The sequence below is a fragment of the Zalophus californianus genome, chromosome 7, assembly GCF_009762305.2.
Source record: "Zalophus californianus isolate mZalCal1 chromosome 7, mZalCal1.pri.v2, whole genome shotgun sequence".
Classification (NCBI taxonomy): domain Eukaryota; kingdom Metazoa; phylum Chordata; class Mammalia; order Carnivora; family Otariidae; genus Zalophus; species Zalophus californianus.
This window is the reverse complement of record NC_045601.1, coordinates 127,167,822-127,183,286: the sequence shown is the minus strand read 5'-3', so window position 1 is coordinate 127,183,286 and position 15,465 is coordinate 127,167,822. Positions and strand designations below refer to the sequence as shown.

The 15,465-nt window shown below is 42.3% G+C and overlaps 1 protein-coding gene across 2 annotated transcripts in view; it reads right to left on the bottom strand.

The window, feature by feature from the left end:
- LOC113926679 (desmoplakin) overlaps positions 1–15,465 on the bottom strand; it is a 44,466-nt gene that overhangs the window by 18,419 nt on the left and 10,582 nt on the right. For both annotated transcript variants that reach the window (XM_027601932.1, XM_027601933.1), the window contains exons 2-11: positions 13,175–13,277; positions 10,971–11,119; positions 10,087–10,261; positions 5,708–5,836; positions 4,810–4,860; positions 3,624–3,785; positions 3,007–3,111; positions 2,031–2,126; positions 1,586–1,711; positions 1,095–1,247 (exon numbers count right to left, since the gene is read on the bottom strand). In XM_027601932.1, coding sequence (XP_027457733.1) covers positions 1,095–1,247; positions 1,586–1,711; positions 2,031–2,126; positions 3,007–3,111; positions 3,624–3,785; positions 4,810–4,860; positions 5,708–5,836; positions 10,087–10,261; positions 10,971–11,119; positions 13,175–13,277 — 1,249 coding nt within the window. The remainder of the gene's footprint in view (positions 1–1,094; positions 1,248–1,585; positions 1,712–2,030; positions 2,127–3,006; positions 3,112–3,623; positions 3,786–4,809; positions 4,861–5,707; positions 5,837–10,086; positions 10,262–10,970; positions 11,120–13,174; positions 13,278–15,465) is intronic.

Here is a 15,465-nt window from a genome sequence, read left to right as displayed (position 1 = left end):
ATTTTACATTTTAGATTTACTATGCGAAGTCACTTGCCTCATGCATTCACTCTTAAAATTTAGAAGTAAAAACAAGAAATTCTGGCATCAGGTCCCCAGAAAAACAACTTTCTAAATTAACTCCACCATCCAAACACCTTATTTTTTAAATTAACTCCATAGCTTCTTGAAAGGGGTACACTTCGAAAATGACAACTATCCTCACTGGTGAAATGTGACAAGCTTGATATTTACATATTTCAATCTCTATTTCAACTTCTCCTTTCCATGCAAGGAAAAATATTTTTTCCTGCCAGAATAAATTCCATTGTTTTAGAACATTTATCTAAGCAACTGATCGTATTTCTTAAACCCTCCGTAATTTTTATAAGAAATCAGAGCTGTGGGAATTACATAAGTAACTAGCAAAACCAAGTCATCTTTCCATGTAGATGCTTGTATTTACTGCAGAGCCCGCAGAGTTGATGGGCTCAGTGACTGCAGAAAATCTGCAATGATAGTCACTTCATATGCAGCATAATGGTCACATTTCTCATTTCTTTTATGTCAGAAATTCAAAGATCTTTCAAGAAATTTAAAGACTTTAAAATTTAAGATTTAAAGGGTAATCACAAATAAAGTTTTGCATATTAGAAGAAGTATTAAGACTTAAAATGAATAGTCTAGGGACGCCTGGGTGGCTTAGTCTGTTAAGCGTCTGCCTTTGGCTCAGGTCATGCTCCCAGGGTCCTGAGATCGAGCCCCTCATCAGGCTCTCTGCTCAGCGGGGAGTCTGCTTCTCCCTCTCCCTCTGCCCCTCCTCCCGCTCCCACTCTCTGTCTCTCTCTCTCTCTCTCAAATAAATAAAATCTTTACCAAAAAATAAAATAAAATAAATAGTCTATAAATAACCGCTGTCCTAATTATTAAAAACTCTGCTAGGACTTAGAACAGAGCTACTGCATTTCCACAGCTTGCTGCTTTGTGTATGAAAGAAAGGCATTTTCTATGCTGCTCCCTGAAACCTGGATTAAACTCGACTCCCTCTATTGGCAAAACTCTCTGTGTAAAGAAAGGGAAAACTTGGGCTTCATTCTGAATAACCGAGTGCACACCTGGTCTTGTTTGTAGTCACAGAGAGCCCTGAGAATAATGGGTTTGTTGCTTCTATAGTCTGGGTTCCGTGGTTTCAGCTGCACGATCTTCTTGGACTTGTTTACCAAGTTCTGTACCTGACGCTTGTATTCGAGGATTTTCTCTCGTTCTTTCTGCAATTGCAAATAAGATCGTATTTTCATCACATAGATACTCTGTGAATTTCAGAGAAGAGCTGCAAGTGCCACCAATACAGCTGCTACGACATGACAAATAAGAAATTGCTATCCTTGTAGGAGCTCCAAAAAGCTACAAATTCCTCTATGGGCAGGGACTCTCGGGACCTTTCATAATGAGCCACTTCGGAAGCTACATAGCCGTGAATTGAGTGGGCAGGAAAGACTATCATTGTGTGAAAAGCCTATGTGGATGGAATTTAAAGTATGCTTTTCCAAAGGAAATTTCACACCAAGTAATCAGTATTCTCTCTGTTTTTGCTCTGTGATGATACCTCCAGCTCTTTGATCTGTTCCAGCAGGCGCTGCAGGGGCATGTTCTTATCACAGGGGTACTTCTTTCTGATGGAGTCCTGAAGGCCCTTCAGGTAGGCTTCGGTTGACTGGGCCTCTTCAAAAAACTATTGAAGATGAGCGTGATCACATGTTAATGAAAAGGCAGTCAGTAAACAGCAACATCTAGCATTTCCATGTCAAGGACTACCTTCCCAGAGTCTATTTAACAGGTGGCTAAAGAAACGATATTAACTCATGGGACAGCAAGAGACATCTGAGCGACTGGTGCCCGGGTTACCAGTCTGTGCTCCTCTAAACTGAAAGCCAATAAATGGTATTTGTAAAATATTTTGAAGATTGTTTTTGGTGCTTTAAAAAAATACATCCCAAAAAATAAGGTATTAGGACGTAAACGACAATTAAATTACTACTAAGCATAAAAACCTGAAAGTAGGCAGCATTTTCTTTGAGGTGAACGTCAATGCACTTGGTGATCTGAAGAATCCAGCTCCACTGTGTCTGAAGAGTGTCCATATAGGCCTGAAGCAAGAAAACATCAGCTGTCACATCACCACTCAGGCATCCAAGGACATCCGTTCTTTGATAGATAGGTGAGCCCGACTGAAAGCTACGAAACATTTTTTTACCGACTACCAAATCAAGCAAACGTTTTTCTAAAAAGTGAAAACAGAATTTCCCAACAGGGAACTCATGGTATGGTAGAAATTAAACTTTAAAACCAGTTTTAGCAAATAGATACCATTAGGAGTATTTGTCAAAATACTCATTCAAATGGCATCGCTACCGACCAATCAGAATTAGACACTAGAGGTGACACTGGAGCAGGGTCCTTCCACTGCACCCTGTTCCCATACAGCTGCTAAGATGACAGGCAAGTCCAAGGAACCCATGCAGAGGGCTTGAGGGTCTTAAGGCAGTGACTCTCACCAACTGATAGGAAAATACTTTGTTTTTTTTCTTTAACAACCAATATGGCCATACCAGTTGATGTCATACCAGCTAATGTCAGCCTTGAGCACAGCCCACAGATGGGAGCCTAGGGCAGAGGTCAGCAAGCCACAGCCCAAGGGCCACATCTGGCCCGCTGCCTGCATTTATAAATAAAGTTTTATTGGAACACAGCCATGCCTGTTCACTTACATATTGTTATGGTTGCTTTCACACTATATGGCAGAGTTAAGTAATTTCGACAGAAACCAAATGGTTTGCAGACCTAAAATGTTTATTATTTGGTCCTTTCCAGAAATGCTTGCCAACTGCCAGCCTAGGGTGCTGATTGCAAAATATATAAAATAAACTTGTCATGGCTTTATGACAGATAAGAATCATTCATCTGTATAGTCTTTACAAAAAGTTCCCTTTTTTTCTCTAATAAAAATATAAATCTCATGAAGCCTACCTCAATTTTGTCTGAAGCCGGATGCTGATTGAGGACAAGTTGGTCACTTTCTTGTTTAAGCTTATTGAGCTCTTTTTCCTTAACTTCCAGTTGGCTCATGCGTATCTATAAATGAAAGAAAAGCAAACACTTCAGAGCAAGTCACCATTAGCCTTCCAGCACTTCCACCATATTGAAGGGAACTTAGAACACAAAACTGCATTGTGGAAATGAGCAATGTCAAAGAATTGTGTTATGGTTTCCTCAAGAATCATAGCATTATTAAGACCAAAAAGGACGTTTGAGGTCATCCAGTACATGGCAGAGGCCACAATGGTGACATGTCTTGTCCAAAGCCACACATAGGTTTTAATCCACCATCCTACTGTGCTACACACCCTCTGGGATATCTGAACGCCTAATTCTGACCCTATCTGCTGGCTTACAGGATGTTAAGCAATGCATTGCCCCTCTAAAGTCACCGGAAAAGCTTCCAGAAAGGAATGGCTCTCCATGACCATTTCAACAGAGGCTGAATGACAAAGGAGTTGATTAAGTTATTGCAAGGCCATTCATCCCCATCTCAGGGCCATCCCAGGCAAGAGCCTCACATCTACAACCAGGAGGGGCGAGCTTACAGAGAAGGCCTCCTGCTTCTGGGCAATGTTGGTGTTCCGATCACTCCAGTCATAGAGCAGCTCCTCCTCCTCACAGTCATTGATCCACATGATCTCTCGGGACGTGGCCTGGATGATGTTCTGCAGCTGTCGTAGGTGATCCATCCTCTCAAAGGACGCTTTCTACACAGGAAGTTCAAAAGCAGCATTAGGATCACAGTATGCACATTAATGGTGTTCTCTGCAAATTCCAGAGATAAGTCTGTGTGGTCCCTTTTACATAAAAAAAAAATTTTTTTTAATTAATTATTTAAATCAATCAATCAATCACATGAATCAATAAAATGTTCACTGACCACCTAGTATGTAAAAAAAGACCCATCCGAACTTAACAATGAACAGGGAGTAATTTTAGATTCAATGGAATAACCTAATTCAAGAGGGTCTTGATTCAGGCACTAATGCTTGGGTTCAATAATTAGTTTTAGAATACAAAGGGAAAATTAGAATCTTAAAAAGATAAATTAAGGGCACCTGGGTGGCTCAGTCATTAAGCGTCTGCCTTCGGCTCAAGTTATGATCCCAGGGTCCTGGGATCGAGTCCCACATCGGGCTCCCTGCTCTGCGGGAAGCCTGCTTCTCCCTCTCCCACTCCCCCTGCTTGTGTTCCTGCTCTCGCTCTGTCTCTCTCTGTCAAATAAATAAATAACATCTTAAAAAGATAAATTAAGCTTTTCCTGCCCTCTTCTGCACTCCCAAAATTCAAGGGAGTCACACCCAGACCTAATAGGACAATTGTGTCACAGCTAGCCACATTATTTAAAAAGGATCATTGCCGGGGAGCCTGGGTGGCCGAGTCAGTTGAGTGTCTGACTGTTGATTTCAGCTGGGGTCATGATCTCTGGGTCCTGGGATCAAGTCCCGAGTCAGGTTCCACGCTCAGCAGGGAGTCTGCTTGAGGCTTCTCTCTCTCCCCTTCTCTATGTGACACTCAACTTACAAACAGAACAGCGCTGGGTACTGTCTTCAGAAAAAAATCTTCTAACACTCACTACTAAAGGAAACCCAGCAGTAGAAATGAAAGAAGCATCTACAGGCCCTAAGTATATACTTTCAGGTACTCCCACGGTCATTAGGTGCCTCACGCCCAGGCGTGCTCCATTTTAATGGAATGGAACACAGAATTGTCAGAAATAAGTCAGCTTACCAGCAGGTTTTCATACTCCTCCTCCAACTGGTAGATGGCAGATTTCTCACGCTAGAAGAAGATAAACAGCGAGTAATTATTTAATTCCCCTTGTGAGTTTGTATACAAACAGCAACCCTTCTAAACCTCCTTTTTGTCAGATAATGACTTCAGATCATTCAGTAGAAAGAAGCGTTTGCTCTATAGAAACTTTTACCCATGGGGACTTTTTCCCAGTTGGATTTGAAGGCAACCCTCACCCCCTCCACTGGCCTGGTAGTACCATCTTTTAGATCTTAGAGAAAAGAGGGAGAAATTTGGTCAGATACTCAGGTGGACAAAAGTAAGGGGAGAAAAAAGACAGAAGAAGTGAAGATGAGTATCTCTGGTCGAAGTAAAGAAAAAAAAAGTGAGGGATTTAGAAGCAGGAAGATCTGGGGGGAACCAGGCACTTAAAACTGGGTGATTATTTCATGCCATAATTCTTGACTCAGCTTCAAGCCAGTCTTTTCAGCAAAGGAAAAGTGTCAGGAAGAGACACATAGGAAAGAATTCGCCAAGCACACAAAACTCTACGATTGCTGTGCTTTCTCTATTTGAAGAGATGCTCTGCTTTCTGAACAAAACAAACAAAAAAACCCTACCATCCCCAAAAATACTCATCTACAAACTATGCACAAATCCATGTGTGTATGCCCTTTGCCTTTTGCTTACCTCTTCCTTAAGAGTTAACAAAATCTCTACTAGGTCTATCCAAGTCCACTTCCCCATTTATGAAATGGGATTTTTAGAAGTTTCCAGTCCATTAGGGAAGAAATCTTAGGCTAATGTTTTCAGACAAAAATGCCCAGGATTGAGGAACTACACAATCCTTAGGTATGCTTTTTCAGGACTCTAAAAATGAAACATCTCAAAGTACCAGGTCAGCTTTGATTTTGTCCAGTTGCCAGCGATAGTCCCCGATGGAGTTGTGGATGCTTCTGTGGCTGCTGATGTGCTGCTCCACGGAGGCCAGGTCCACGCCCCAGGCCACCAGATCCATCTCCGCCTGCCAAGGGAAAGAGCGCGCCCTTCATGTCCGATCCTTTGCATCTGACTCACCTTACCCCCAGCATCAGGGGTCAGAGCACCAAGGGACATATATAGCTTCCATTCCGATAAAACTGAAGATGTCAATATTCAATATTTTCAAAACCAAAAAAATTTTGTAAAGGCTTGGAGTTCTCAACAGCAAACGGGGCTGGTCTGCAACTTGCTGACCCCCAGCTCACCATGGCTGAGGACAAGTGATGCAGGAATGAGATGCTTGAAAGCTAGATCATGTCCTCTGAAGAAAAAACAAAAAATCTACCTGGGTAGAAGTGGGGTGTGTGTGTGTGTGTGTGTGTGTGTGTGTGTGTGTGTGTGTGTGTATAATAGGTGTGCATATCTACATATGACACGTTAGAAATTACTGGTAGAAGTTTCTATATTCAGTCATTTTAAACTGTGAAATAGTTCATTAAGCTCAGTCGTGTACTATGTCCCAAGCTAAACAGCCAACTTAAACATATTTTTCATTGTTTATTCCTTTAAATTGTTTTGATTCCTATAATTATCGACTCTTTAAATTCAGCGTTTACCATTACCTTTCAGGATGCCCAACTCCCTATAACCCATTTCAAAGAGACGTTACTATAGAGCATACTCAAAGCTCATTTCAATTAATGTTGGCAATATTAAGATGGCAGATTTATTGGGCAGAAGACATGAACAGACACCTCTCCAAAGAAGACATACAAATGGCTAACAGACACATGAAAAAATGTTCATCATCATTAGCCATCAGGGAAATTCAAATCAAAACCACCTTACACCAGTTAGAATGGCAAAAATTGACAAGGCAAGAAACAACAAGTGTTGGAGAGGTTGTGGAGAAAGGGGAACCCTCTTACACTGTTGGTGGGAATGCAAGTTGGTACAGCCACTTTGGAAAACAGTGTGGAGGTGCCTCAAAAAGTTGAAAATAGAGTTACCCTATGACCCAGCAACTGCATTACTGGGCATTTACCCCAAAGATACAGATGTAGTGAAAAGAAGGGCCACATGCACCCCAATGTTCATAACAGCAATGTCCATAATAGCCAAACTGTGGAAGGAGCCGAGATGCCCTTCAACAGATGAATGGATAAAGAAGATGTTGTCCATATATACAATGGAATATTACTCAGCCATCAGAAAGGATGAATACCCAACTTTTGCATCAACATGGATGGAACTGGAGGAGATTATGCTAAGTGAGATAAGTCAAGCAGAGAAAGTCATAAGTTTCACTTATTTGTGGAATATATATAAGGAATAACATGGAGGACATTAGGAGAAGGAAGGGAAAAATGAAGGGGGGAAATTGGAGGGAGAGATGAACCATGAGAAACTATGGACTCAGAAACAAACTGAGGGTTTTAGAGGGAGGGGGGTGGGGGGATGGGTTAGCCTGGTGATGGGTATTAAGGAGGGCACGTATTCCATGGAGCACTGGGTGTTATACACAATGATTCATGGAACACTACATCAAAAACTAATGATGTACTGTATGGTGACTAACACAATATAACAAAATGAAAAATAAAAATAAAAATAAATAAAAAAGATGGCAGATTTATGTGAGCTCTTTAAAAGTTAAATCTGACTGCCTTTCTAATTTGAGTCTCCCCTACTTCAAATTTAAGAATGCCACATAATAAGAATCAAGCATTCTATTCCACAAGCCTATCATCTCATCTTTCTTGTGCATGAGCTCATGTAGATTTCCAAATCACCTGTGTCATCTCTTGGACAGGCCAAGGGCAAACATTCCAGTCTGGTATTGCTGCAAGAACCTAACACACATTGTTCTAAGCCACATCCATGTCCTAATACACTTGGCGAGCCTTCAGAGAGGGGAGCCATTTCAGCCAGACTGCCGAAAGTTACCTAGGATTTTGACCTGTCTCTCCCTCGGCTCACTTGGGCTTTAAAGCAGAAACAGGTGAGTACACCGGGAAGATAATAGATGACCAGGCTCCCGTGCCCGCCCCTCATTACCAGCCAGGTACCTGTGCAGCATCTGACCTGTCCATCAACAGAAGCACAAATCAGGGAAACAAAACAAAAGCCTGGCACAGGAGACGTGTGACTGCCTACTGGTCATGGGGCCTCGAGGGACGCTGCTCCCTTATCAGCTAGCTGGGCCTGCAGCTCAGTCCCTCGGGAGTGAGAAAGAATGCGGGCTATGCTTGGGGGAAGAAGGATAAGAGGGAAAGGGCCCCAGAGAATCCCGGAGCAAACAGGCAGTAAGTGATAAAACGACTTTTAGTTCCTTTGAAACCCTGGGGGCCAGCTGATCTGAAGTGCTTCGCTCATCAGTTGCACCTATTAAAAAATACTCCCCCACCGAGACACAAAACTGAGCCCACGAGATAATGCCATTTTCCAAAAACTTAGAAGATGCTGAGCTTTCGTGACAAAGGAGTCTCACAAAGCTACACCCAGCGTGAATGCGGAAAACGACCGATTATGAGCTGTCCTTTTATGTAACTGTCATACTAAGGAGAAATTAAGGGATTTGAGGTTTCATAAGTTATTTGGTTCAAAGGGTGTTCTCACATAACATCACTTACAATGTAGTTCAAGCCCCATCAGTTCTGCCAAGCCTTCTTTTCAGGGCTCTATTCCCCAGGGCCCAGAGCACCACCCCTCCCCCAGCCCTGTCTGAGCAGGATTTTATTACAGCTCAAACAGCAATTAACCCCACACTGCTCCAGACAGAAATGTGGCATGTGGGTGTACATGTCTTGTTTTCGTCAATAATATTCACTTTCAGGACTAGGAAACAGTTTTTGAACACTCACTTTCAGGTATGGTGCCAATACATATAAAATGTAGCTCAAGAAATGTGTGTTCAAAGATCAAAAGGGAATTTGAAAATATGCAAATAGGACCATAGTTAGGTTTCTGGGATTATTACTGACTTTTCTCCTCTATAAGCCCCACCTTCTGTGATAGTATTGCGTAGTCTTTATGCTAAGTGGGAGAAAAACTTAGCTAACTGAATGAATGAATGTATAGACCCATAAACCCTCACCACCACTTAGGAAAGAACACATACAAAAAATCTCAAGTGGTTGAGAAACTTTAGAACCACTGCTCAACTGGTCCAACAACAAGCAATAAGCCCAATACTTCTTACAACCACAACCACATGGCATCACAAACTATGTCGGTACAATTTATCAATCTAACGCATCCACCTTCTCCAGAGAAGGATGGTTCACTAGCATGAGGTTTTCATTATACAAGTCCCATCTACATGATTATGGCATATTTCTAATGCCACCTGTTCATCAAAGGGCGTAATGACCACATAAAACCACACAACAATAATTAGCAGGGGAAACACTTTGTAGAAACTGCAGTTGCGGGGAAAGGCCCGGCATATACTTTGGTGGCCATTATTTCACTCCCCTCCCACACCCGTAACATAATGATTGCACAAGAACAACTGATACCTCAAAAATATAAGGTAAGCAACCGATGAGCCCAAACCAGAATATCCAGTTTTACTGTGTTTCCAGTTCCTCTGATTTAACATTTTAAACGAACCTCCACGACAATTTTTTTAAGTACCTATCAGTAACATAGATGAGGTCACTTACCACTCAGGTAGAACAATGAAGTTTTTAGCACATAAACTCCAACACATTTTCAGGTTGTGAACAGTAAAAGCTAGATAGTCAAAGTCTACTAATTAAGTTATACCTGTTAAATGTTACCTGTGCGATAAGTTTTGACCAGAAAATAATGTGGCTCATTTCCTAAGCCACAAGAAAGAAAAAAAAAAAAAAAAACTGTCTGAAGTTTTATTTATTTCAAAATAGAAGCCTTCAATTTAAATTATATACGAGGCGGGGCGCCTGGGCAGCTCAGTCGGCTAGGCATCCAACTCTTGATTTTGGCTCAGGTCATGATCTCAGGGTTGTGAGATCAAGCCCTACATTGGGCTCCACACTGGGTATGGAGCCTGCTTAGGATTCTCTCTCTCTCTCTCTGTCCCTCCCCCACTCGCTCACAAGCGCACAAACGCTCTCTCTCTCTAAAAAATAAAAAAATAAAAACAAATTATATTTGAGGAAAATAGGAAAACAGCACGTTTCTGCTGCCAGCTGAGATCCCAGAGCACTCTGTGGCCAGAGCAATGGGGCTGGCCCTGCCACGTTCTATACACCTGACCCACTCAGGCTTGGAACATTTGAGAATCAACCTCGTCTGGAAGCTGCTTACCCTCTGCTGTCTCATCCACCCCAGACATTCGCTGGTGAGGCGCTTGGTGAATTCATCCCACCCAGAGCCACTCTGACAGGTGTACCCTCCACCACCCTTAGAGCTGGCCCTTCGGACTCGAGGGACACTGATGGCTTTATAAAGGGCTCGCATTTGCTCCTGGAGCTGAAGCAGTCTGAAAAGAAAGGAACACAATCACACTGTTGCACGAAAACCGCCTATGACCCCATGTTCTGGGCAAATGTCCCCCCTTCCGAGTCTCCTTTATTGTCAGGATGGAGATCACAAATGTTTGATTTGAAGAATTCTTTACCACATGACTTGAATTCTCAATGACATACAGAAACCTCAATATTATGATGCTCAGAGTCTGAAACATCATGGCAAGTGTAGCTAGCTTTGCCTAACCTGGTAGCACCTTCTGCTTTCCCCCCAAATTTCACCCGGGGAATTTGCCTCGTATCCTGGGCCCCAGGTACCATGACAGCAAAATCAAGACTACCTGTCTCTACTTTAACCTGCTTTCCCAACTCTACAAGTCTCATTTTTGTATGCATGAAACCATGCTTGACTTGGTATGGGACTCTTAGAAGTCAAATGCTGTGCCAAAGGCCGTTGTTGCTTCCCAAATGGAGGTCCGGTGAACAGCTCGTAACAAACTCAACCCTTCAGTACAAGCCCGCTCCTTTGGGCGGGTCTATGTAATTCTTTTCACAGCAGTTTTGTGATTCCACATGAGATGGAGGCAGTGATTTTAGTCAATTTGGACACAGCTACAAAATGCCAAGTGAAGCTGTGCCCCCTTCCAGGGAAGACCTGGGCCGTGTGATGGAGCATAAGTGGGGAGGCCCGCCTGCATCTGTGCTCTGTGGCAGGGGCAATACCTTTTCTGATAAGCATCACAGGGCTGGCCCATCTGTCGCATCTCTCTGATCAAGCTATCGGTAATTTCCATCTGATCATTGGCCTGGGCAAAACACTCATCCAGTTCTCTGCTCCAAGCCAGCTGTATTCCATCTCCGTATTTCAGTTCCTGAAGGAAAGAATTCACATGAAGGAAACACGTGGAGAGAATGCTTCACTTGTGTCTGTGCTGGTGCAAAAATGCTGGAGAGAAAAGCTTCACTTGTGTTAACGAAAGCAAAACCTTCTGCTGTGAACTTAACAAATAGTGTAAGTTTTCCATTTTGCATGTGACTGCAAAAAAAAATTCCTAACTGGAAAATTACCTTATTAATTTTAGACAGGCAGGTAAATATAGAAGGATTCATGAAGCAAAATTTGTTTTGTATTTTAAATTTTTACTAGGCTTTTAAAAGTGTATTTGTGGAACACTGATCTTTCCCTTTCTTCAATGTGTTAAGTGCTATCTTTCATATTTACACAGGACGTTCAGCCAATGGGAATTTCACTGGGGTAAGAACACGGTACTATTGTACTGGATAAGGTCTTTTCCACACAAACTGAGCTTTTCCTCCATCTTATAGGAACATAGCTTTTCAGTTCTTAAAAAGGAAGCTATCTAATTCATTGTCTTGGGCCAATCGATTTCCTGCTTCTGATGATGCATGACCCTTATATGAGATGGCACCTTTGGGGAAACTGGGTGATGGGCACACAAGAGTGCTCTGTGCTATTTTTACAATTTCTTGTGAGTCTATAATTATTTTAAAATTAAAAAATTGTTCTAGAAAAGGAAACCGTCCTCTTTTCACATGCAAAGAAGCCTGCTGCTTCAGGACCATAAAGCTTCAGCTTTCCCTTAGAATTTTACATTTGCTGCTTTAATTGGGCTTCAGCCAAATGAACCTTCTTTCTCTTAACAGAAATGGTAGCAAATACGCTACATTTCCCTGACGTTTACACTTCAATGCACATAAGTAAAAATACACTGAGAACATGATGCCATGTAAATTTTTGGAACCACACGTGAAATGTTTCCATAGCCACTACACATCGTGTCCAGGTCAGGTGTTCAATATTAGGTCGCTGGAGCCTCCTGTTTTCCTCTGGGTAAGGGAATCACGGCTCTGTGATGAGGAGTGCGCTGCAAATCAGAGACTTGAAACGACCAGAACTAGAACCAAGCTAGTTTGCTAAGCCCCAGATATTCTTTTACATGGACTAAAGTAAGGTTATTTTTTTAATGGGTAAAATAAACCAGAACGCACCCAAATCTCTAAAATTGAGAAATTAGAACATTAAGATAGTCTCCAAACAGAACTCTTAAAATTCACTTGGTTAAAATCCCTCTTTATATTTAACAGGGGTACTTTGTGATGGGCCAGATTCCAGGTCTAACCCCTATATGAATGTCCACATCAGGGAGACTGGAACTCAATCCTTTCATGGGGAGATACAATGAATCAGGGAAGGGAGAGAGAAGGGGTCTACAGCCCCACCATTCTCTAGTCTGTTTTTAGCAAACCCATAGCAAATTCGAATGCTAGCTACAGTGTTTTAAAATAAAAACTTTACACATACAACATCGCAGGGTCCAGGATTTCTAAGCCTGTTTCAATGAGAACCTAAGCTAATATACAGAAATATCATGAGGCTTTCATAAATGCTACCATTTTCCTCAATTTTTAATTGCATGTTTTCTTTCTTTCTTTTTCTTTCTTTCTTTCTTTTTCTTTCTTTCTTTCTTTTTCTTTCTTTCTTTCTTTCTTTCTTTCTTTCCTTCCTTCCTTTTTCTTTCTTTTTTTTTTTCTCAAATAGAATTGTTCTCACAACATGGTGACATACGCGTGTCAGGTTGCGTTTCTAGGAAGAGAAAGCATTACAGTAATCACACAAATAATAATAAACAAGGGGTTGTTGCAAATCCAAAAGGGTGGCCATCTGTAGTGTAAACATCTGCTGGGGAAAACCTGGGTGAGCACTGGTTCCCATTGTTAAACCAACATGACAACTAGGTTAAGAAGATACACAACCCTCTCTAGTCCGTTTTGAAAAAATAATCTCTAAACCCTAAGTATGCGAAGGAGGGTCGTGAGTGAGGAAGCACAGGTCAGGGGGATAAGTCGAAGCTAACTGGGAACAAAGCAAGATGTGGCTAACGCTCGAGCAGGACAAGCAAGCTTACCGGCTGCACGATCAGCTCTGCCCGCATCAGACAATCCGCGCAGTTCTGGAGAAGTTCTTGGATGGTGTTCTGGTTCTGGTGCCTGCACATGGTACCGGTTTGACTGACGAAGCAAACACAAAAAAAGCAGGCATGAATTTTTTTTCCCCATTTCGAAATAATTTCGGACTTTCAGAAAAGTTGCAAAAAATGCAACAAAAACACCCCCTTGGACCCTTCGCCGAGATTCCCTAAATGCTAACATGGCTAAATTCCTTTATCCCCCCCACTTCCCATCTCTGTATGTGTATCTACCTATGGATACATACACTTGTCTGAACCATTTGAAAATCATCATAAACTGTTACACCAAAATATTTCAGCATATGTGTCCTAAGAATAAAGACATTCAATTATATAACCACAGTACAACTATCAAAATCAGGGCATTTAAAACTGAAAACGATTTGCTAATGGATAGAACATTTTCCAGTTTTACTAAATAGCACGATAATTAGCAAAGTTGTTTTTTTTTCTTTCCAGGTCCAAGATCCAACCCAGAAATAGTCCCCTGAGCTGTAAAAATACATTTCTAGCTGCTTATCTATCACCTCTCTTGCCTCATCCCACAATAATCGACAATGTGGAATATCTGCACAAGCCCTCCAAGGGCCGACCTCAAGGCATCAGACCCAGAGCATGAAATTTCACTGGTGAGTCTGGCTGAGGAAAACAGTAAGAGGCACGAGACTAGCTTATTCTACAAAAATATTTTCTGCAATCACAGTAAGACAATAATGATAAAGAAATACGGTGTCAGGAAAGTGATGGGAAATGTAAACCACTTTAATGCAAAAACAAGCCACTTTTCCTTTCAAGATGACCCTATGGAATATTTTTCTCTACAATGATAGTCACCCAAATGTACACCTCAAATGAAACACTTAAAAAAGAAAAAAGATTTTGTTTATTTATTTGAGACAGAGTGAGAGAGAGAATGAGCTGGGGAGAGGGACAGAGAGAGAGGGAGAAACAGATTCCCCGCTAAGCGCGGAGCCCGACGAGGGGCTCGATCCCAGGACCCCGGGATCATGACCTAAGCCGAAGGCAGACGCTTAACCAATGGAGCCACCCAGGCGCCCAAAAACACTTTTCTGGTAGATGCATGGCAGAAACCTTAAAAGAAAGCTGGTGTTGTAGATGTGCCATATTTTAAAGAAAGAGACTGCAGGAATATAATGTGCTCCAGACACAAGTGAAAAAAGCAAGGTATAATAAAAACAGTCTTGCTTGTTAATTTGCCAAGATACATTATGCCAGGGCACAGTCTCCTATAGCTTAGTTTAAGAGAGATTTAAAGCATATTAAATTATTGTTTAATGTTCAGGAAAAGGCCTCCTGAATGTGCTGCGAGAAACCTGAGTTCCTCACAGGGCCCCAGAGCCACCCAGGCCCCTTCAGCCAGGGCCGGCCTGCATCTGCAGATAAAACGAACGGTCTGATGCCTGTTTGATGTATTGCACTTTCTCCTATGGGTGTATGTACCTGCGTGCGGGGGTGGGTGTGTCTGTGTGTGCTGTAAAGAAAGAGTTTCACTGTTTAAAAAAAAAAAGGTCGGGGGAGTTGTAAAACCCAGGCTATACTATGCACAGATGGGGTAAAATTGCAAGAGATTTCTCCCATGGTGCCTGATCCTGCATCTTTTCACACTGGAGAGGCACTGACTTTCCCTGCCACCCCTTTGCCGGCCCTCCCTGCAAGCAAGGCTCCTCAACAAGCCGGCACTAGCTGATGTATGTGGGTGAGGACCCAAGCTCTCCCTGGGAACCGCTCCCAGATGATGACACGGCTCCTCCAGGCAGGCCCAGGCAGAGCGCTGCCGAACGGCCCACCTATCAAAACCAGCACGCCCCACCCCTCACCCCCCATGAATGCAGCCTTCTCTTCCTTCCACGTAGAACTACACAGTAAATCTGGCACATTACATCGCTGACATGTAAACAGGACTCCATCAGTTGTCAAAACTTGTGCAAAATTCCAATTGCCTTAGAATCACAGGAAAGAAATTCAAGAGGCAAAGGGAAAAAATTGGGAAATACAAAAAGCTCATTTAGAACCCTAGGGTGGATAAGGAATTAGGAAGGTCCTGTGTAATTATCTTTGTTTTCTTTCTTGAACGGGGATGAGAGTAGCTTTGTTCAGAAGCATTTAGTGATTGTTTTCAGCAATCTGGTTCAGAGAGTGATTCCCACATAGAAAGCCAGTCCTCAGTTTATAAATGAAGGGGCTATCTCTTAGTGCAATGGAAAGTC